Source organism: Helianthus annuus, chromosome 3 (genome assembly GCF_002127325.2).
Source record: "Helianthus annuus cultivar XRQ/B chromosome 3, HanXRQr2.0-SUNRISE, whole genome shotgun sequence".
NCBI lineage: Eukaryota > Viridiplantae > Streptophyta > Magnoliopsida > Asterales > Asteraceae > Helianthus > Helianthus annuus.
In genome coordinates this window covers 171,735,723-171,758,594 of record NC_035435.2, presented here as the reverse complement: position 1 = coordinate 171,758,594, position 22,872 = coordinate 171,735,723, and the positions used below count along the sequence as shown (strand labels likewise).

Genomic DNA, 22,872 nt, shown 5'->3' with positions numbered 1-22,872 from the left:
CAAAAAACGATTAGTACCCGACATTGAAATTCGACAGAAACCACAAGGACCAACGGTGTATTTTTTCTTTAAAAGAAGAAAATGCTAAAGGAACGGCGAAGGAAATCGTGGTGGCCGTTATTAAGGAACTCGTGGAGCTAAAGATTAAAGAAATTGAGGAGTTGAGGATTAAAGAAATTGAGGGGGCAATGTCAAAAAAAATAACGTTTATGATGGATATTAAAAACTTGTTTAATTTTCCATTGTATTTGAGATTTTAAGTTAGTTGTTGTATAGTTTGTATTTGATACTTCAATGGTTAGTTTTTTTTTTTTTTATTAAAAATCGGTTTTTGTTTTTTTTTTTTTTTAATCTCAGGTGATCCTGTTTGGACCGAAGATAGGGAGTACGTTTTAGGCCTTGCTTTTGTACAAGTTAGAACCTTAGACTTAGACAAGAGGGGTACAAGGGATAGATTTGGTATTAAAATTTGGGATCGCGTCAAGGATAGATTTGATGAGGAAATGAGTTTCGCAATCGAGCGTACAACGGATTCAATATTTTCAAAGATAATGTCGTCAATGCTGAAAAGATTTCACATAATCTACTGTAGATGGATAGACAATTTGGTTGACGATCAAAACGATAGGACTGTTGTTGAAGGCGGTTTACTAAGTTAGAAATTTGGAAGTTTATGGTTGACGTCGGCTTTACTTAATTTTATTTTATTTATGTAAGTTTTTAAGTATTAATGGATATGTTGTTTTAAGTATTTGTATTTTTAAAAGATTCTAAGTAATGATAGTGGGGAACCCGTGCGTTGTGGCGGAGTCGAGAATTCGGGACAAAACATAAGTCAAACCTTATCTAATATTGTTCGCTTGGTTAAAGTACTGAAATGATACCGACACTCATGTTTAATGAAAACAAAAGACAACCATATAATGTAAATAAAAAATAGTAACAATAAACAGAGCACCGTACGTCTAAAAGCGGGTGGATTCTGTTGGCATGATGTTGGTCGTTAATAGCATTACCGAAGTATAATAGACTTGTGAACACTACCAAGATTTCCTTCATAACCTATGTCTCCATTTTCACCAATAAAAACCACAACTTTTGACAAGTCCATACCCCATCGGAGATATAAGTACCTGAAATTATATGGTAAAAATGTGCAAGCATGACTTCATAGATGGTCCAAAGAATGGGACCTGTCCACAGCACAGCCCAACATGCCCGTAACCAGACCCGTGGGGACTGGTGGTCCTAAAAAGGACCTAGTATATTTTGCATAGACAAGTCAACTATAAGGCCCGACTACTTATAAATCAAGGATGAGTAGAAATATTACCGTACAACCAAATAAAGAACAAATAACATATCGCACAAACACACCTGAGCGTTTGGAAACGATACGCCCACACTGGAGTAACATTAACTCTCCTCCCATTTTGGCAATAAATTGTGACAAGGGAGCTTGAATTCTCATCATCTTCCTAGGATCTTTTGCGGGCAGATCCTCCACCAGTTAAAAGTCTCCAAATATATAGCGCACTAATTAAATATATAGTGTTTATGGGTCAACCAAACGTGAATTGACTTGTTTTAACATTTTACCCAGCCCGTCCGCCCACCCGACCAACATAGCAATTAATTCGGGACAAATGAAGTAATAGATGTACTTACCAAGTTACCAGTGCTGGATTTTGATAATTAAAAGCATAACAGTAGTTGGTAGAAACCGCTTCATCTTCTGTAACAACATGTTCATTTTATTCTGGGCCTTTTTCTCAATAACAGAAGAATCCCACCTTAGTAAAGTCTTCGTAATCCGTTGACCACCCCACCGGTATGCAAGGTAAGAATGAAATAAAGATCAAATACAAACAGGTTATCTTCAGGATGAGAAGATGTTAGTACAGATCTAATAGCACACGTGCAGTTGGATAAAAACAAATGAACTTGGTTAGTCATCCTGAAGATAACCTGTTTGTATTTGATCTTTATTTCATTTTCACCTTGCATACCGGTGGGGTGGTCAACGGATTACGAAGACAAAGATTTGAAAGTTAGAAATGTGGCCGGAGAAAATGTTACAACCAAAATAAAGCCTTAAATACTCACATGCAGTTGGATAGCACCGAATCCAAATTTCGAAACTGAATTAAAACGGCAGCCTACAATCACTCAATTCCTAATTCAACCTAACATCAACTACAACAACCACTAACAACAAAAAAGCTGAAACGGAACCGACCAAAACGAAACAAAAAAGCTGAAACCGAACCGAAACGGACCAAAAAAAAGCGAACGAAAAAAAAATCGAAACGAAACCAAAAAAAACTAAAAAATCGAACGAAAAAAGCGACCAAAACGAAACAAAAAATCTCAACCAAAACCGAAAATAACCGACCCCAACAAAACAAAAAAAAAAACAAACTGAAACCGTCTAGTGCTAAAATCTGTCCCGACTCGAAACTCGTCCCGTGCGAAAACTCATGTCGGCCCGAAACCCGTCCCGTGCAGAAACCCGTGCAGACCCGAAATGGCAACAGTAAAGGCACAATACACCTACAAGAGAGGCTAAAAAGCATGTTTTACTGTATTGGAAAGAATCATTGATCACATAACCACATGCCAAAGCAGTATAAATAAAATGTAGAGTGTAAGCAATTATTAGGGATAGGGAAGGATATATAAAAGATCAAAGTTAGCATTTTTAGTTTATTTTTTTTATAATAAAAATGTCAAATTCTATATTTTTTTATTCATCTCATTACCTATTTGGGCCCAGTTTAAAACTATAATGCCCCAGCCCCTTAATCCTCCAATTTGGGCTAAAATGTTGGGGGAAAAAATAATAAGATTAGAAACATATTTTGGCCTCTACAGGTGGAAGTGCACAAAAATCCATTTTAAACCGATTCAAATTGATTAAGAGGGCCAAAACCGGATCTACTCAAACCTGTTCAGATTTAAAACCAGATTATAAGGGGAAATTTCGAATATGTTCGAAAGTGTTTTTATCCAGTTAGGTTTTAAGCGGTTTCAATTAATAAATCCTCAAATCTTTTTTTAATGGGTAGTTTGAGTCGAGCCCGAAACTAAAAATAAGCTTGTTTAGTAAACGAGTCTGAGCCCGAGCATTACTTATCGAGCTCACGAGCCTAACAAGTCTATTATATATATTATTTTTTATTTAATATATTAATTAATAGATGAAAAACGAGCCAAGCTCAAGCTTTGAAAACAAAGCTCGAACCGACTCGGGCTCGGCTCGTTTGCATCCCTAGTCATATCCATTTAAGTTCCAAAAAGTACAATGTCTACGACTCTCAAAGTTAAATAAGGATCTTTACTTACGCCAAAGGAGCAATTCTAGATATCAATATTGCAAAAAAGAAGCATAAAGAAGATAACACAATCACACACACATACACACACTTTAAGGATTTAGTAAAAATAAAATATCAATTGATAGAATCAAAAAACAAAATGATACAAACAAGAACACGAAAGCGGTGAAATCTACAAAAATTTAATCCATGCAATTGTGAAATTAGAGGGCTAGGAAATAGGAAACCTTTGTTTCATATGATGAGATGAATCGGTTGCAGCCTTCAATTAAGACTCTGGTATCCAAACCCTTGGGTCTTGCTTGCTTGAGGGATGCTCTTCTTTCTTTATCTCATCTATTGTAGGATTAAAGGGGAGGTTTCGACTTAATTAAATCTTTAATTCATCATAATCGAAGCTTTAAGAATTGAAACTCAGGTTATAGGGAAGATGGGAACGGGCGAATACCAAAGATCGCATTCATTTGCTATTGAAGACAGAAAGGCACGATGCACGCAACAGGGTTTCAACTTTTAAGGGGCGGGGGCATATTTGGGAACAGGGGACAAAAGTGGAGGGAAATTAGCTTAGGAACTTATATGGCGTCTTAAAATTGTGTGGGAAAATTTCATTTATGTCCCATTAAAATGCTTTATATAGATGTATAGATGTATAGATACAGAAGTAGAATGTAGAGACACAGAGGAGATTGGGATTGCACTGGGATGTGATTTGTCCAAAAACAAGAAGCAGATTGAAGACACCATCATTGGTGAAAGGGCGGATGCTATGTCTAAATGAATTGGGCCTCGTTAAACGTAAAAGGAGCAGGGGGTTCGGGCAAAGCGTCGATGGTCAGGAAGCTTGTTAGAGAGAATAACGTGGGGTTTTTGGCTCTTCAAGAAACTCAGTTGTGCAGTATGACGGAAGCAAAAATTAAGAAATTTTGGAACGGGTCGAAGATGGAATATGCAAAGATGGACGTTGATGGAAGATCAGGAGGGATTCTCTCAATATGGAATCCAGGTTTGTTAAAAAAAAATGTTGAGGTAGTGGATAAGAATTTTGTTATGGTCAAAGGGGATCTGATTGGGATGGGGTTGGAGATTACTGTGATGAATGTTTATGCTCCAAATGTTGGGACGGAAAGAAGGAGAGTCTGGGATAGATTGTTATCGGTAACAAATAACACACAGGGGTTGTGTCTTTTAATTGGGGATTTTAATGAAGTTCGGTTTCCAGAGGATAGATTGAATTCCATCTTTGATAGTAGCAATGCAATGTATTTCAATAATTTTATAAGCACAGCTGGGTTACTAGAATACCCGATGTCGGGGAGAAAGTATACCTTCTTATCAGGTGACGGGAAGAAAATGAGTAAAATCGACAGGGCTTTAGTTTCAAGTGAATTCATGACTAAATGGCCAAATGCAACACTGAGAGCTTTAGAGCGGGTTATATCGGATCACAGTCCATTGATCCTAGTGACAAACGAGTCGGACTATGGCCCAACTCCTTTCCGCTTCTTTAATAGCTGGTTGGATATCCAAGGTATTGATGAGGTTGTAAGAACCGGTTTAGAGCATCAAACAGAAGAGCGGTTTAAGGATTTAATTCTCGGGTCCAAGTTGAAGGCGATCAAGGAGGAAGTCAAAAAATGGAGAAAGAACACCAAAGAAGAAGAGGAGAGAGTTTTCGCGGAAGCCACCAATCAAATTAAAGTGTTGGATGCGTTGGCGGAAGAGAGAGATTTGGAGGAAAGCGAAATTGAATTGTGGAGAGAGTGCAAGATAAAGGTCAGGGAGTGGCTTCATAGAAGAGCAAAAGATCTCCAACAAAAAGCAAGGGTTAAATGGATATTGGATGGGGACGAAAATTCCAAATACTTTCATACCATTGTGAATTGTAAGTTGGCAAGCAGTAGGCTGAATGGTCTATGGATCAACGGGGTATGGGTTACCGATCCACAATCAATCATGAAGTTCATACAAGAAAGTATGGGAAGGAAATTTGCTGAACCGTGTGAATCTAGGCCGAGAATGCCACCAGAGGGCTTTGCAAAGTTATCACCTCCGGATGCAAATTTCCTGATAGCGGAATTCTCCCGGGAGGAAGTCAAAAAGGCAGTGTGGGATTGCGGATCAGACAAGGCACCTGGCCCAGACGGTATCACTTTTGCGTTGATCAAGAGGTTCTGGAGTGATTTAGAGAAATTCGTTATGGATATGATGGTTCAGTTTCATAAGCATGGCTCTATCCAAAAATCCTGTAGCGCCTCATTTATTTCTCTAATTCCGAAGGTCTCGGACCCAGTGTCATTATTGGATTTCAGGCCCATTTCGTTGATTGGTATAATTAATAAAATTATATCTAAAGTCCTAGCCAACCGGTTGAAAGGGGTCCTCAACAGCGTCATCTCAAAAGAACAGTCTGCGTTTGTGGCCAATCGTAATATTGTGGACAGTCCCTTGATTCTTAACGAAGTGGTATCTTGGGCGAAAAAACAGAAGAAGATATTCCTATTCAAAGCGGACATCGAGAAAGCATACGATACCCTTAGTTGGAAATTCTTGGTCACAATACTTACACTCATGGGGTTTCCGTCTAGGTGGAAAACATGGATTATGGGCATTCTATTCTCGGGCAAAGCTTCAGTCCTGGTAAATGGGACTCCAACGGGCGAATTCCAATACAAGAGTGGTTTAAGACAAGGTGACCCGTTATCACCCTTTTTGTTCACTATAGCTATGGAAGCTCTCCACGTTCTTATGGAGAGAGCAGTGTCTTCCGGAATATTCCAGGGGGTAAAGATGCCTAACAACGGGCTGATTTTGTCTCACCTTTTCTTCGCAGACGATTCCATCTTCATGGGAGAATGGGATGAGGTCAACTTGAAAACTCTAAGACGTGTGTTGAGGATTTTTTACATGATGTCGGGCTTGAAGGTTAACCACAACAAAAGTTTTCTGTATGGAATCGGTTCAAGTGAAGAGGTTATTGGGAATATGGCTTCTGTCCTTAACTGTAAAGCTGGGTCTATACCATTTACATATCTCGGATTGAAAGTCGGCGCGAACATGAATAGAGTGGTGAACTGGAAAGAGGTACTAGACAAGTTTAATAAGAGATTATCTAATTGGAAAGCAAAATTATTGTCATTTGCGGGGAGGATTACGCTAGTCAAATCGGTTTTGGGCTCGTTGCCAAACTATTTTCTATCCTTATACAAAGCTCCGAAGGATATCCTAAAAAAACTCGAAGGAATAAGAAGGAGGTTCCTATGGGGTGGGTGTGGAGGGTCAAACAAGATCCGCTGGGTAAAGTGGGAAAGGATTGTGGCGTCGAAAAATATGGGCGGATTAGGCATCGGAGGGATTAGGGAAATGAATATGGCCCTTTTGCTGAAATGGAGGTGGAGATACAAAGAGGAACCGAATCAAATGTGGGTGAAGGTCATCGAGGCTCTACATATCAACAGGAGGAAAATTCAAAGTATACCGGTAAAAAAGACATCAACTGGTGTATGGAAATCAATTGTAGGGATTGAAGAAGAGTTCATGAAGGAAGGTATTGACGTGGCCAGTAACATCAGGTGCAAAATCGGAGACGGTAGCAAAACAATGTTCTGGATGGATCCGTGGGCGGCCTCTCGGCCTCTCAAGGACGATTTTCCACTCATTTACAGAATTGTGAAGGATAAGAAAAATAAAGTTAACCAAAATTACAAGGAAAATATTGGGGGTATCGTGTGGGATTGGAATTGGATATGTCTCCCGAGTTCGGTAGAAGAAAGGGCCGAATGGGAGGACCTAAAAACACTGTTATTACAGCAGGTCATTAGTCAAGGAAAAGACACTTGGAGCTGGAAGAATAATACAGAGGGTGGGTTTTCGGTAAAATGCGTGAGAAAAGATCTAGCAGGTATCATTGATATTAATTCAGATCCGAACAGGTTCGAGTGGAGTAAGGTTGCTACGGCCAAGGTCAACTGTTTTGCTTGGCGAGCGATAGATGGAAAGATCCCAACGCTGGAAGCTTTAAGGAGAAGATGAGTTCAGGTCGGATCGGCTATGTGCAGCGCGTGTCAGGCAGGTACGGAATCAGCGGATCATGTCATTCTTCATTGTCCGATTGCTAGGTGTGTTTGGCTGCAAATATGGTCCTATATCAGAGTCCCTTTCAGGGATCATGGCGAAGACTTTTCATCTCGTCTGGCCGATAAATCAGACTGGCCTCACAATAAAGCGAAAATAATATACGCAATCTATCTCCTTACCGCATGGCATCTTTGGAGGAATAGAAATAACAGAATTTTCAATAATAAACAGTTGGAACCGAGTTGGATAGTGGAAGAGATAAGAGAAGAATCTTTTGAATGGATAAGGTTCAAAGCGAGACGCACAGGAATAACATGGAACGAGTGGAAGCACTTCAGATTTTCAGAGTAAAGATAGTGTAGATCCATGTTTAGTTCTCTTGTAGTGTTGCCTGACTGAGTTTTGATTGGTTTTCTCGAATTATGTACTTGATTTGGTTTGCGTCTGCATAGCGTCTTGCTATGTGTCGTTTTCCCTTGACGTTGACGTGCTTGAATAAAGATTCCATCGTTGTTGTTCAAAAAAAAAAGATAGATAGATAAAAATGTATTTTTAGTTGTTTATATTTGTTTTAGAGTTAAATGTCTGGTTAGTTCCTTTGGTTTGCTAATATTGCAGACTTGGTCTCAGTGGTTCAATAATTAGACACTTGATTCTTATCACTAACCTATATTAAATATCTCAGTTAGGTATGTGTAAAATTACTATATTACCCTTAACAATTAAAAAAACAAAAAGAAATGGGTCCACCCTGTCATCTTCTTCTGCTTCCTACCCCATCTCTCTGTCTCTAAGAGCATTCACATCCAAATAACTAAATCATGTGTGTGGTGTTTTTAAAATATAAAGAGTATAAAAAGTGGTTGTGAGTGGAGGAGAGAGAAAATGTTACTGTTTATCTGTATATTTGAGGGGACATTGTTCACCCCATATAATTTTTTAATATATTTTGAAAATGGTTGTGAGTAGAGGAGAGAGAAAAGATAATGATAAAGATATAAAAAAAATATTATTTAATTAAAAAGGAGAGAGAAAATGTAGTGTTTTTTAGTGTAATTTAGAGTGAAAATATAGTGGATTGAATGTGAATGCTCTAAACCCACCTCCACTTCCACCTTCAACCTAACACCACCACCTCCAAAGATAAATCATTCAAGTGGGCCGACCCCCACCATTACCCCACACCTCCTTCTTCTCCACACCACCGCGAATCTCCACCTCCACCCCAAGTCCACTTTTGCCTCCACGCTAAAACCCATAATTTCCGATTGGGACACATGGACCCCATTAATTCTCGCACAAGTATAGTTGCAACTTCATGAAAAAATAATTTAATCAAGTGATTATTTTATTAGATTAACACATTTTAGGAAGCTTTTTTATCTTATTCAGTAATGAATCAATTCAGGTAACTTATTTCTTAATCTTTTTGCCTAAGGGGGTGTTTGACCTAGCTTTTTTAATAAAGCGTATAGCTTTTTTAGCTTTTTTAGCTTTTTTTTACAAAATATGCTTAACTTGAAGTTTGGTTTAGCTTTTTAAGCTTATGCTTATTAGCTTATATAAGGTAATTTGAAGATGGTTTTTTAGCTTATTTGAAAAAGCTTATTTGTGTAAGGGCAAATGATAGAAAATAAGCTATAAGCTAATCCAAACACTTAAAAAGTGCTTATCAATTGATTTGATTAACATGATGATGGTCATCATTTCCTTCTTATGTTAGTAACTGAGTCATGTTTAATGAAGATTTCATCTGGGTTTTGTTAATTTCGTTAGTTATCCAATTAAATTTATTAATTTACCTGAAACAAAAGCACATGTTACAGCTGGTATTCCTGAAACAAGAAAAACATCATTAAACTACAACAAACACAAATGTGTAAGCGTTGTGAATTCTTATACTGAAAATGTCTAATGACCAAACAAATGAAGACCACATGTCTAAGGACCAAACACAAGCAGACCAAATGGAATGGAATTTGAAGGAAATGTCCCGCTTTCCACATTTTGCAAGTTATAATCTTCATTTTTCATCCCACAATTACTATTTCGGTTTCACTCCCAGTCGCACAACCTGGGATCGTCCAATAATTCTTTTGGCACAAGCTTACTTAACAATTTAAGCATACTTCTATCTAGTAAACCAGCTGCGATATGATCTATAAATAACGATAAAGTCGAAGCATCAAGTGAGTAACCTCTATCATCCATTTCCTGTAAAAGCATCTCCACATCATCATAGTGCCTCTTCTTTAGATATCCTTGGAGTAAAACACGGTAAGTAACATCATCTGGTGGGCAGCCACTCTCTTCCATTTTAAGAAACAACAACTTTGCTTCCCCCAATTGACCTTCCCGACAGAAACCACTGATCATCACGTTATAGGTACGAACATCAGGTTGCAAGCCTTTATCAATTAGACCTTGGAAAAGAATCCTCGCAACATCTACTTTCCCATTTTTGCCTGCACCATCAATGAGAATGTTGTACACAGCAATATCAGAATTAAGCTTGCTGTTACCCACCAAATAAAACAAAGAGAGCGCATCCTCTACTAGATGGTTGTTGCAAAGACCATCTAGAACTATTCGATAAGTGCACCGGTCTGGAATTCGGCCTTGTGCATGCATCTCATTAAAGAGTCTGCGCGCAGCTACACAACGCCCAACCTGAAACAATCCTTGTAACATGGTGTTGTAAGTAACTACATTGGGTTTTAAACCTTGTCCGGTCATTTGACGAAACATTTGCATAGCCCCTTCTATATTCCGATTCTTACAATACCCATTCAATAAACTACTGTAAGTAACAACATTAGGAGCGAGACCTCTAAGTGTCATTGAATCAAAAATCTCCCTTGCTTTGATCATTTCCCCTTGCAGACAGTAGCCATCAATAAGTGAGTTGTATGTCACTAAATTTGGAACCTTACCTCTCTCAATCATGATGTTGATAACAACCTCAGCTTCTTCTACTTTACCTTCCTTGCAAAATGCATCAACTAATACATTAAATGTATGTACATCTGGAGAAATATTCTCATCCTCCATTTGTTTTAGCATCTTTGAGGCCTCATCCCAACGACCAAACTTACAAAGACCACAAATTAAAGAGTTGTAGGTGATGACGTTTGGTAGAATACCTTTGTCAGATACCATTTCTTTAAAGAGCTTGAAAGCGTCATCTATCATTTTATCCTTGAAAAGACTATCAATGATGGTGTTATATGTAAAAATATCAGGCTTGCAGTTTGTTTGTTCCATTAGCCTGAGCAAAGCAAGTGTTGTAACGTTATTACCGAACTTGCAAAGCCCTTTAATCATTGTGCTGTACGTAACAACATCAGGTTCACAAAGTTTTTGTTTGATGAGCTTTTTGAATAACATCTCTGCTTCAAGAATCCTATCTTCAAGGACGAGTCCGTCTAAGAGTGCATTAAATATGTAGACATCAGGTGCAATAGCTCGCCTAAAGCAACAGCCTAGGAGTGCAAACCCGTCTTTGGTGCGATGCAACTGGCAACAACACTTGATTGCAATGCTCATAGTGTAATTACTAACAGGGACACCAAGGGAACACATTTGTTTGAAAAGGTCAAGAGAAGAAGAAAAATGTTTGATTTTAGTCACAGCAGTCAGCAACTGATTAAACTTAACAACAGATGGCAAAGGCTGTCTGTGTGACATTTCATCGAACAGTTTCAAGGCATCATTCAAGTTGGTAATTTTATGAATCAAAGAGGAAACATTGGAGTGAAGGGAAGCTTTGTGAGTAGAGAATTGGAAAGATGAGAGAGAATGAAGAAGGAAGGAGTTGGTACCTCTGAATTTGATGAAAGCTGTGCGATTCATCATCGTCTCCGGCAGGGAAACGGAGTTGAAGCTTCAACCTAACTATCAAATGGCAAAAAGCATGTTCTTTTTGTTTTTCTATAAAACTCAAAATACACACTCAAATCATGAAAACCTCGTTTATTGTAGAAGCTCATTTTGTCATCATTCATTTGTACAAAAAGAAAATGCCACCAAAGTACTTAGTTTTTTTTTACACACATGTTGGCTAATCTTGAATTTTAAAATAAGAGTACGAGAATTAGCCTGTCATAATCCCACCTAAACCAACCTTATTGACCATTAATAATCTCATCTCATAATATTCCTCCTATCAGTCTCACTTTTCACCTATTTTTCTACAATGGTCCCCCGTTAAAAAAAACTTAACGAAGTTATGTTTTTTTCCAAATTACAAGCAAATTTTTTAGGACTTTTGATTAGAACGACGATACGATTCCATTGATGTAAAACTTATTTCGAAATGGTACTCCAAGTGACTTGATTTTGGTTAATTAGAAATTTAAACACCTGAATTGAAGCTCCGTTTTCATCGTTTGAAGCACCGTTTCAAGGCAAGTTTTACATTAATTGACTCGTATCGTCGTTCTATTCAAAATCCCTAAAAAATCTACTAGTAATTAGGAAAAAAACTTAACTCCGTTTAGTTTTTTTAACGGGGGACCATTGTAAGAAAATAGGTGAAAGGTGAGACTGGTGAGGGAATATTCTTAGATGAGTTATTAATGGCAAATAAGTTCTAGGTCGACAGGTCAAGGTCAATTCCCCTAGGAGTATTAAAATTAGCATGTGAATCATCTTGTGATTCTTGTCTGATGCGTACCGACTATTACCAAGAACTTTTCTTTGAGAAAAATAACAAGGGAAATTGGCATGTAATAATCCCATCTAGACCTTATTGGCCATTAATAATCCCACCTTAGAATATTCCTCCCACCAGTCCCACCTTTTACATATTTTTCCTACAATGGTCCCTCATTAAAAAAAACTTAATGGAGTTAAGCTTTTTTCCAAATTACAAATAGACTTTTTAGGGCTTTTGATTAGAACGACAATACGAGTCCATTGATGTAAAACTTGTCTCGAAACGGTGCTCCAAACGATGAAAACGACTCTTCAATTCGGGTGTTTAAATTTCCAATTAACCAAAATCAAGTCACTTGGAGCACCATTTTGAAATAAGTTTTACATCAATGGACTCGTATCATTGTTCTGATCAAAAGCACTAAAAAACCTGTTTGTAATTTGGAAAAAAGCTTAACTCCGTTAAGTTTTTTTAACGGGGGACCATCGTAGGAAAAATAGGTGAAAGGTGGGACTGGTGGGGGGAATATTCTGAGATGGGATTATTAATGGCCGATAAGGTCTAGGTGGGATTATTACAGGCCAATTCCCCAAATAACAATTTAAAGCATTTTAATTTTTCAAAAAACAAAATTTAACGTGCTTTTGCTCTGAAAATAAAACACTATTAAATATCCTAAAAATATTTATATTTTAAAAAATAAAGTATATTTACTTTAGCTCTATAGATCAATCCCTCTTAATCAGAACATCTAACAACAGCAAAACAAATGAAGTTTTTTAGTCTTTTATCTTCACACAAATGTTACATTGTACATAAACACAACACCACCACTTCCACTATGATACAATCATCACCTTCTTTCCAGACATATATATAACCAACCTCATTCTATCTTTTTAACAAAACTCAAAACAAAACAAAAATAAACAAATCATACACCTAACCAAAGAACAAAAATCATGTAAAACAAAAACCAGCAATGAAAATCAAAACTCCCCCTTTGCCAATGCACAAAGGGATTGCTAACCCGCCTTTGCTGCGTTTTTTGTGATCTCAAATCTTCATTTTTACTAACTATGTGGAGTCAGGTTGGGAGGATACGGTTGAACAAATTCTTGAAAGCTCTTGAATGAACCAACCGTAGCAAAGTTTTCTGGGTGATTATAGAGATGTGATTATACGATACTTCAACAGTTCAACTACATCCATGCAAGAGAACCACGATCATTTGTAACTTGTGGACGGCCTCTAGTTGGCGTTGGCGGTCTGTTTGCATTAAGCTCCTAATACATGTGAAGAACATGTTCATGTTAATAACATCAATAAGACATAATAAAGTGATGAAAATATGGATTTGAAAACGTACCTGCATCCATGTATCATCGATATGCCGTTCAGGGGAAGTTTCAGGTGATGAAATTGCTGGTGGCAGAGGATGAATAAGTTTCGGAACCACTACAAGATCTCTACCCAGCACTAATATCGCGCCTGCATTATTTGCGGTACCTAGAGAATACACCAATTGGCAAAGTTCAGTACGTATCATTAGATATGTGTCTAGGGGTGTTTTTTTAACCTAAACCCGACAACCGACCCTAATAAAATTAACCCAAACCCGATTACGGTGTTACCCAGTTAACCCGAACAAAATGGAACCCGAAACCCAAAAATAGTATCCGGGTCGGTAATTGGGTTAACAAATGTTAATCGGATTGACCCAATTAACCCGAATTAGATTAAAAAAATGTCAATTATAACTTATACATAATTCACAACAGAAAAGTCTAAAGTTCCTCCCTTATGTTTTGTTTTTTGTCGTGAACATGATTTTTTTGTTTCGGTGTTTCATTGGTTGATTGAGGAACTAAAAAGATTCGGTTCGGTTGATATGATTTGACTTTTTAATTTATACGATTGGTTGATACGGTTTGGTTTTGTGATTATTGTATTTGACATTTTTTTAGGTAATATATATGTTTAGCGAATCGTTTGAACGAAATATCATATTGGGAGTGTTTTTATTTGGCAATTTGTGTTTTTTACTTGATGATCATGTTAAATTAAATTGTAAAGTACGCATTGCAGCTTGTATTTAAAAAATCAGTGTACCAAATTAACACAGTTACGACCTGCTAACTAGCTTTATTATAAAAATTTTGAATCTTATTGTAACGTTATCGAACGAAAGAATTACCACAATAATTAGTGGCTGAGAAGAGGGTAATCAAATGTCCTTGGGCAAAACGTTCAAATCCATCCATTACACATTCATGTGCACGTACAATCAGTTGGAGATCATTGTTGTTGCAGAATTCCATAACACGATCAGGCTGTCAAATCCATGCATATGCAAATGAATTACGAATTATGAACCATCTTTTCATATATATAATAACTAATAAGAAACAACACTCACCCCGAAAGTAACTAACCCAGGACCTCTGGCATTTGGTCGCAGTCCTTCCACACTGTCATTTTCTGTTGGGTCAGACCTATTCAGGAACCTAACCGTCAGAACATGTATAGACTAATTCGATAAAATTCAGTTTTAACAATGGATGAACAAAGAACCAACCACAATAAATCCATAAGTACAATTGAACCAGCTTCCATCGTGATCGGCCGTTGAAGGTTTTCGATCTGCTCAATATGATTAATTGACCTCCCGATACCACCATGCATACAAATAATCTTTTTCTCAATTAACGCGGCCAGTGGCAACCAGTTGAATAATCTGTTTATCCTGTGCCATACCCAGATTCCATCTCTCTCACCCTGTTTATAATTAGTTATGATCATTGAAATTAGAAATAACAATTTCTACCTATTATCTTACGCATTGATCAACTGAGGTTCAATTTTATCACTGGTTTAACAGATCAAAAGTCGCCCAAAATGTAATTTTAATGCAGAAATTCTCCTAAACCATTTTATTAATAAAGCAAGTATTAATGAAATGATATAAACTTATAAATTTAGGGGTGCCAACAAGCCGAGCTGAGCCCGAGCTCGACCAGGCTCGAGCTCGGCTCATTGGTAGTTTCTCAAGCTTGAGTTGGGCTCGTTTATTATCTATTCATTAATATATTAAATAGAAATAATACAAATAATAGACTCGTTTAGGCTCACGAGCTCGATAAGTGAAGCTCGAGCTCGTTTACAAAACAAGCTTATTTTTAAGTTCGGGTTCGGCTCGCAAACAAGTTTAAATAAGCTCGGCTCGGCTCGTTTCCTAGACAACTTTAAATAAGGGTAAATGTTATTAAATATTAATAAAACTTAATTTTACACTAAGGCTCGACGAGCCTGGCGGGCTTCACATGCCAGACTCAAGCCGATCTCAAGCAGCTCACGAGCCACTTGGCTCGTTTGCACCCCTACTTATAATCATATTTGACATGCTAAAAAAAATTATAATGAAAGAGTTTTGGATCACCAGTCAAGATCCTTCTGTACCCATGCAAAAAAAAAAAAAGCCATTTTAAGTCGTAACCCACATCTTTCCACCTCTACTAAAAAAGGAGAACCTCAAAACTAAAACCGAATAAACAAAACAAATAGCATGATGTTACCATTCGCTCTATGCACTCGATTCGAAAGCCAAAAAGTGCATTTATATCTGCAGCTTCATGATTCCCACGAATTAAATGAACATTGTGTGGATATTCAACCTACAAAATTTCACCAGTTGCAAAATGCATAAATCATGTTTTACAAAGCTAAAAATCAGTTTTTGGTACAAAAGTGAGACGCAGATTGTACCTTCAGAGCTAACAGAAGGCTAATGGTTTCCAAACTGTGTTGGCCTCGATCAACATAATCTCCTAAGAAGAGATAATCGATATATCTAATGATTAAAGCATAAAAAATTAGCATATCAACTGTCAGAAGTCAAAGAGGACATAATTGTATAAGTAATAAGAATGTTCTAGAAGGATCTCTTACGCTATGTCTCCAGCCGTAGATGGGGATCCGTACTCATCAAAAAGTCTCATGAGGTCTCCAAATTGCCCATGCAAATCACCAAATATCTTGATTGGAGCCCTAAGTTGTAAAACACTAGGTTCACTTGAAAATATTCGTTCAGAACTATCACAAAGATCAGCTATCTCATTACAATCCAGAAAGAATTGTCTGCGAACAGGTGGCTTCCACCCACGAGGCTTCAATAGGTGAGCAATCACCTGAAGAAAAGTAGAAAGAGAGAATGCAAGCGGCTTTAACTATTTTCCAAAAACAGTAGACATATTTATGGAAGAGTAAAATGCCATTTTAGTCTCTTGAGGTTTGGTCAGTTTTGCGACTTTCGTCCAAAGGTTTGTTTTTCCGCATCTTGATCCAAAAGGTTTAAAATCTTGCCATTTTCATCCGGCTCGTTAACTCCATCCATTTTTCTTCGTTGAGTCAGGGGTATTTCCGTCTTTTTTGTTAACTTAAATAACAATTCGGTCTTTTTACATAAAGTGAATAGGACCGAACTGCCCTTTAAGTTGGAAAAAAGACGGAAATACCCCTGACTTAATGGAAAAAATGGATGTAGTTAACGAGTTTGATGAAAATGGCAAGATTTCAAACCTTTTGGATCCAGATACAGAAAAACAAACCTTTGGACAAAAGTCGCAAGACTGACCAAACCTCAGGGTCGAAAATGACATTTAACTCTTTACAGAAACACAATCTCTAGAATTTTCTTTACCTTTTTGGGGACACTGTTGATTGACATTTGCCGATCTAGAAGCTTCCTTGCTGCAGTTGCGTTTTCTGGGGTCCCATAACTAACCCTCCTGCCTTCATTTTCAAACTGATCTATTGACAGCTGTCTCACCATTCCACCTAATGCTCCACCCGTCTCTGCAGCTACTACCACCTGTAAATCCATGGAAATCAGATACACTGTACACACTATACACACTCAATATAAACAGTAAAAAACTAGGAAAATAATAATTACAGCTCGATGATGCAAACGTATGCCAGCTGGCGCAGAACTAGCTACAACATCAGAATCAGGTTTTATCATTTGTTTCCCACTAGGAGTAGCCTCCGCTCCACGGTCTCTATCTGGCAGATCAACTTCACCGTTAGATTGACGTGCTTTTGCGGCGGCTAGGGTTTTAGCAATAGCTTCAGCTTCAGCTGCCGATGCCTCAACCAAATATTCAACTCCTTTGCTTAATCTCCTGCGCATGAACCATGACATTCTCAATTAGGCCTGTAAACGAACCGAATGTTCGTGAACTGTTCGCAAACTTGTTCGGCGGGAAGGTCGCGTTTATTAAATAAACGAGCAAACATGAACAAAACTATTTGTTCATTTAATTAAACGAACGAACATGAACACACGTGTTGTTCATTCATTTATGTTCGTTTATTTATGTTCATTTATGTTTGTTAACATTTTAATAAATACATATGAGGTTATATTTATATATATATAAACATAAAAGAGGTTTTTAACTACTTACATTATGACTAATTGAATATTGGGCGTTCCAATAATAAGAACGAGCTTTCCAATATAACTTATCGTAACTAATCAATAATTTATATAAAAAAGCTACTTTATGTTTGGTCATTTGTGTTGTTTTATGTTTGCTTGTTTATGTTCGTTTACGTTCATGACTTGTTCGTTTAGGTTTTAAACAAACGAACGAACATAAACGAACACGCCCATTTTCTTAATGAACGAACACGAACAAAAAAATATGTTCTATTATACGTTCGTGTTCGGTTAAAGTTAAATGAACAAACACGAACATGCCTGTGTTCGAGTTCGTTCGGTTCGATTAGATTACAGGCCTATTCTCAATATCAAGCTTATGCATGTCCTTCAACTAATACAAGTCTAAATGTGTGGGTTAAGTGAGTTTGGTAATGGGTCAAACTGGTCAGGCTGAAATTAAGCACAATTCTAGTTGATAAACTACCTTGAGCCGGGGAGCATGGCATTCTCAGTGCTGAGATCTGTATACATGTCACCGTTAGCAGGCGGAGCAACAGGATCCCCAAGTACGACTGCACCGTCAGCATCTGTTTCAGAATTTGGCTGCCTCGTTCTGTCTTCAACAAATCCATAGCGTCCAGGTGGCCTCCCGCCTACCTGTGCATTAGAGGCTACAGCTGCAGCAGCTGCATGTGACGCTGCTGATGTCATTTCAGCAGCAGCCAGGTCTTCAGCAACTAAAAGATCATCTAACAATACCCCTGCAGTTAACAAAGCAACAGTAAATAAAACACCATAGTACCAGATTTTTTTGAAAATGTGAATTATTAGTGTATCGAGAGAACTGAAAATATAGATCAGGTCTTACCTCCACGTAAACCACCGTAAATGAAAATTAAATCCCCTACAGCAGCAGCCGCGTGCCTACACCGCCTTGTTAATTCAACCGCGGCATCTCCGCCAGCAGCATCAGCACTGTATCTACCAGTCCTTGGAGAAGTCACAACAGACTTTGTATCGCACCAAACTCCTGCTGCAGTATCAAGAACTACACAAAAGAATGCAAAAAAAAGGAAATGAAAAACATCTGAAAAAAACATACAAAGGAATCCAAAATTAAAATCAGAACACACCTCGGTAACTGATTCTCAACATTCTATTATTTCTAGTTTATACAAATCCAAATCGGCTATCTTTCCATTATATAAAAACAAAAAATAAAGCCTATATTTTTGTTAGGTTAAAGTCAAATCACACCTGCCACGCTAGATGAGTCTTCCACCATGCGACCACCACCAAGGGCCCCACCAGATACATGGAGCCTAGCATTGACAAAAACCTAAACACAACAAATGGGCAAACACCTATAAGCACTCCGTGTGTTTGTTTGGGTATGTGTTAGTATGTGTACTATAACTAGTATTTGGAGAAAACGAACCGCTGCATGTTGATAACGAGGAGATGGTGAAACCCCAGGAGCAATTGCCCATTCCCACCTACCATCTCTGTGTTTTGCAAGTCCATAAGCACTTGCCAGAGGCTGCAGATATGGTATTGCAAACGATACCAATTAGTTGTGGCCAACACAAAAGCATAACTAAGCATCAAAAACCCGTGGTTTCATGGGATGAGTAAAGTATTAGCAATCAAAACACTTCCACCAGAAAATGAAAGATCTTGAACAAAATGTAAACACGGTTCCTTCATCTTTTCACGAATTAAGTCATTAGGGTTTTTTCAGTACATTTCACAGGGTTTTATATATTAACTTTTTTGGAGATTACAAGGACAATTTTGCGTGCAACTATAACATATTGCTCACCACGCTATTTGCATCCCGTCCTCCACAAAGCAAAAGAAGACCATCAGAACGTGCACTTGCAGTAGCATACCTGCGTCAAAGTGGAAAAATCAAATGAGAGCGAGCTTGAAATGATAAGAATCATTTTAGCAAACATAGAGGAAAGAAATAAACATTAGCTTTAATTGGTCAAACCGGAATGTAAAAAATTGTCTAACATGCTAAGCATCTGGTTGATAAAACTTTATCAGCTTATCAACAACGCCTATCGAATAATACGAAGTTATCAAAAGTTCAAGAAATGTAATGGGTCTTCTAATACTCATTTTAAGTAATTATGGAACTAACCTAATAAACAATTAAATTACAAATTGGTGGTAAAATAATTCGAGCTAAACGAGCGAGGCGTTTTTAACTAGCCTAACAAGCAAGCCTACAGACGACCGCCCCTCTTACCAGGGATATTAGACCATGTGTAGTCATAACACCCTTTCATCCAACATAACCCCCCATAACCCCCACCACATACCCCACAAAACATATTTCCCAACCCACCTTCACTCACATAACCCCCCCCCCCCTTTTCTCGTTATGGTCATCACGGTCATCCCAAAAAATCAGCCCATGGTGCCCTGGGGGCGGTGTTCCCAGGCGCTATGGGGCGCCATGCCCATCTTCACCCCTGTATAACGCTCGAGTACACATGGGGTTAGATGTGTTATTTGATTATTTGCTTGATTATCTGAATGTTAGCTTCTAACTTGTTGCTTGATTACCTTAAAATAATTTTTGTTAATGTTAGCTTGAAACTTGTTGCTTGATTACCTTGAAATAATTTTTGTTAATGTTAGCTTGAAAGTTGTTGGTTAATTACTTAATTGTCCACGATTTTAAGAAAGCACAAAAATGTTATATCATTGTCAGAAACAGATTAATGAAAAGAATGATTATTTCTCATAACGATAACATTATCTAATTTAGCAAAACGAATGTTATTAGGCATACATGCATGGTGGCGGACCCTCCCCCTCTGGTTCCAATTTCCGCCATTCATATGGTTTTGCAGCTGTATCCAGGGCCCAAACATCAGCAAGAGGCCGTTTTCCTGTTTATAAAGCATGGTATGCATTAGTTCTGTTAAAACAAACCCAAAAACCTTCACAGCTAAAGCAATACACTGGAAGAGACCGACCATCATTTCCACCAATTGCCATAAGATATCTTTGCCCCACCAGAGCCATTACATGCCCATACCGTGGGCCTGGACCTGGACCTTGAACCACCACTCTACGAAAGTAAACAATTTATCAAAACCCTATTTGCAGATATGTACAAATAAAGAATCACGTATTTCAAATTCAAACCTATGCCATCGAGGCCGTTGTTGTGTTAGATCAAGAACGTGAAGATCCTCAGCAGACAGACCAGCTGGACCAATTCCACCCTATGTTGTTGGGAGTAAAAACAATATATATAACTAAAATGTAAATAAATTAGCAGAAATTAGAATTAGAAATTTGTATAAAGTTACTGCAGTTTCGAACTAGCACACCTGAATGACGACCATTGTACCCACGGCAGTTGCCACATGTGCTGCCCTTGGTGTAGGCGGTTCTCCAAAGGGAGTTATTCTGCAAATTTCTCGGTAGCTTATTGGATTGTAGAAAGATTGCATTTCACTTGGAAGCAAGCATTTTATATTTTAAAAAGTTGACTTATAACTCATTATGAAAAAACACTAACCTAGACCATTTATTTGTTAATACATCATAACAGTGCACATCAGCGGTCGCGCCTGATAGACCTGTGATATCAAAACACATAGGATCAGGCAATAAGAAGAATGTTTCACTGATAATGAAAAGCAAATCTTATACTACAGTTCTATATTATGTGGAAATTTGATTAAGTAATTAACTATCTAAAAGCAACTTCAGTTTCTAAACGTGAACCTATACACAAACTGAATGCAGAATAACTGTGTAGTTACCTAAAGTCAACGACATTCATATTTTTGGCATTAAACTAATTACTTCAGTACTACATATCTCGCATCGTGACAATGCTGAATATAGATAGTAGCCAAACCAAGGATGTGATTTAAAGGTCTCGGCTTAAAAAAAGCTTCAGATTCACGTGTCTTAATTAAGATTGATTAAATCAATGTCCTAGAGTTAACTAATCAATCATTATGTAACTGAAACACTTAGGTTCAGAATCCAAAAGATCTATAACCTTCTACAAATCCAGTGTCAACACAATCAAAATAAAACTGAAATCAATACACAATAAACATTCCATTGAGGCATTTTTATTTATATATCATCATTGACAAAACAGACAACAATGAAAACTTCTAGCTTAAGATAACAAAGGCAGAAACATACGGATTCCGGCACCTCCTGCCGATGTAGGAGTCCCAGCGTTCGCCGAATTGCCTTCGAGAGCCGTTGCACCACCAAAGAGTATAAGCCTCGGCCCCATATAATTAGCCGATCCTTCCTCCCCAACCGCAGCAACAGCCGTCAAGGTATGCCCACACCTCGGACCCGGTCCATCTTCCTTCTTCTCCAATATCGCATTCACCACAGAGTAATTCGGTGCATGCCTGGGCCCGCCCACCGTCGACTGAACCGGCTGAGCCAGAGAAGCCGGCGAGGCCGGAGACTCCTCCCCAGCCGCAGACGGCCCCTCCTCTACCCTCTCCTCGGTTACAGGCCCATTACCATCTATACCTTCACTCCTACCATGATCAACCTCCAACGATGACGTCATTGACGAATCCACATCCATTATTCACCGATTCAAAACCGTTATTCTCTAGATCGGAGTTTGAATTCTCACTAATTCACATTCCTGATCAACATCATGACATTAATACGCACAACATATCCTCCGATTAACTTAAATTACGAAACCCTAGGTTCGAGATTCGAGATTCAATCAGCAAAAGCTCCGATAAGAGAAATGAAAGTAAATGCTCTTTAGGTTAGGTTAGGTGTTATTACCTTTAGGTTTAGAATCTTCTCTCTCTCAAGGAATCAATCGGAGATTCTTTTTCTCTGTCTAGAACAACAGAACCCTAATTATCGCTCAATTTTGGATTAGGTTTTTTTACTCTGCAGAAAGTTTATGATAAAAAAGGAAAAGGTGTGATTGAGTGTGGTTTGGGATGTTGTTATTGTCGCCGGAACGGGGCGGTGAGCGGCGGAGCGAGGGTTGAATGATCGCCGGCTTTGGATTCGTTTGGGTACGGCTGATTGGGTGCACGAGGAAGAGGATTTTTCAAATCAAAAGGTTAGGAGAAGGTCGAGAGTGGAGTATACGCGCTTCTAGGTGCGTGTATTGGATTAGATGATTAAATATGTAAGTAGAGAAAAATAATGAATAATTGCTGATTTACAGATACTTTTGCTTTTCTTGAAAAAATATTTTGGTTTGGGTATAACATTATTAAAAAAAACTAGAAATTTTACCCCGCGCGTTGCGTCGGAAGCTTGATTATCAATATAGTACCGACACTTAGTATAGCAACCGAAAGAGATAACATAAA

The 22,872-nt window shown here is 38.0% G+C and overlaps 2 protein-coding genes and 1 long non-coding RNA gene across 5 annotated transcripts; all 3 read right to left on the bottom strand.

The window, feature by feature from the left end:
• Nucleotides 1-860: 860 nt before the first annotated feature.
• Nucleotides 861-4,305, bottom strand: LOC110930860. The gene is made up of 3 exons (XR_002588106.2): nt 1,669-4,305; nt 1,378-1,536; nt 861-1,133 (listed from the first exon to the last, which is right to left on the bottom strand). It is a non-coding gene; the product is annotated as an uncharacterized LOC110930860 (long non-coding RNA).
• Nucleotides 4,306-9,218: 4,913 nt separating this feature from the next.
• Nucleotides 9,219-11,314, bottom strand: LOC110930858 (putative pentatricopeptide repeat-containing protein At1g12700, mitochondrial). Its single transcript, XM_022174244.2, has one exon. The coding sequence runs from the start codon at nt 11,268-11,270 to the stop codon at nt 9,471-9,473; it is 1,800 nt and encodes a 599-aa protein (XP_022029936.1). The 5' UTR covers nt 11,271-11,314; the 3' UTR covers nt 9,219-9,470.
• Nucleotides 11,315-12,842: 1,528 nt separating this feature from the next.
• LOC110930856 (serine/threonine-protein phosphatase BSL3) lies at nt 12,843-22,629 on the bottom strand. 3 transcript variants are annotated; one of them, XM_022174241.2, is made up of 22 exons: nt 22,328-22,629; nt 21,707-22,238; nt 21,063-21,123; nt 20,872-20,950; nt 20,684-20,763; nt 20,512-20,606; nt 20,325-20,424; nt 19,341-19,410; nt 18,957-19,058; nt 18,776-18,857; nt 18,387-18,566; nt 18,003-18,279; nt 17,027-17,255; nt 16,772-16,942; nt 16,021-16,259; nt 15,838-15,922; nt 15,648-15,746; nt 14,651-14,850; nt 14,492-14,567; nt 14,270-14,405; nt 13,442-13,581; nt 12,843-13,358 (listed from the first exon to the last, which is right to left on the bottom strand). In XM_022174241.2, the coding sequence occupies exons 2-22, from the start codon at nt 22,110-22,112 to the stop codon at nt 13,275-13,277; spliced, it is 2,991 nt and encodes a 996-aa protein (XP_022029933.1). In that variant the 5' UTR covers nt 22,113-22,238; nt 22,328-22,629; the 3' UTR covers nt 12,843-13,274. The 3 variants fall into 3 exon arrangements, with proteins under 3 accessions (XP_022029933.1, XP_022029934.1, XP_022029935.1); XM_022174242.2 differs by having other exon boundaries at nt 21,707-22,175; XM_022174243.2 differs by lacking the exon at nt 21,707-22,238 and having other exon boundaries at nt 22,328-22,627.
• Between the last annotated feature and the right edge of the window lie 243 nt (nt 22,630-22,872).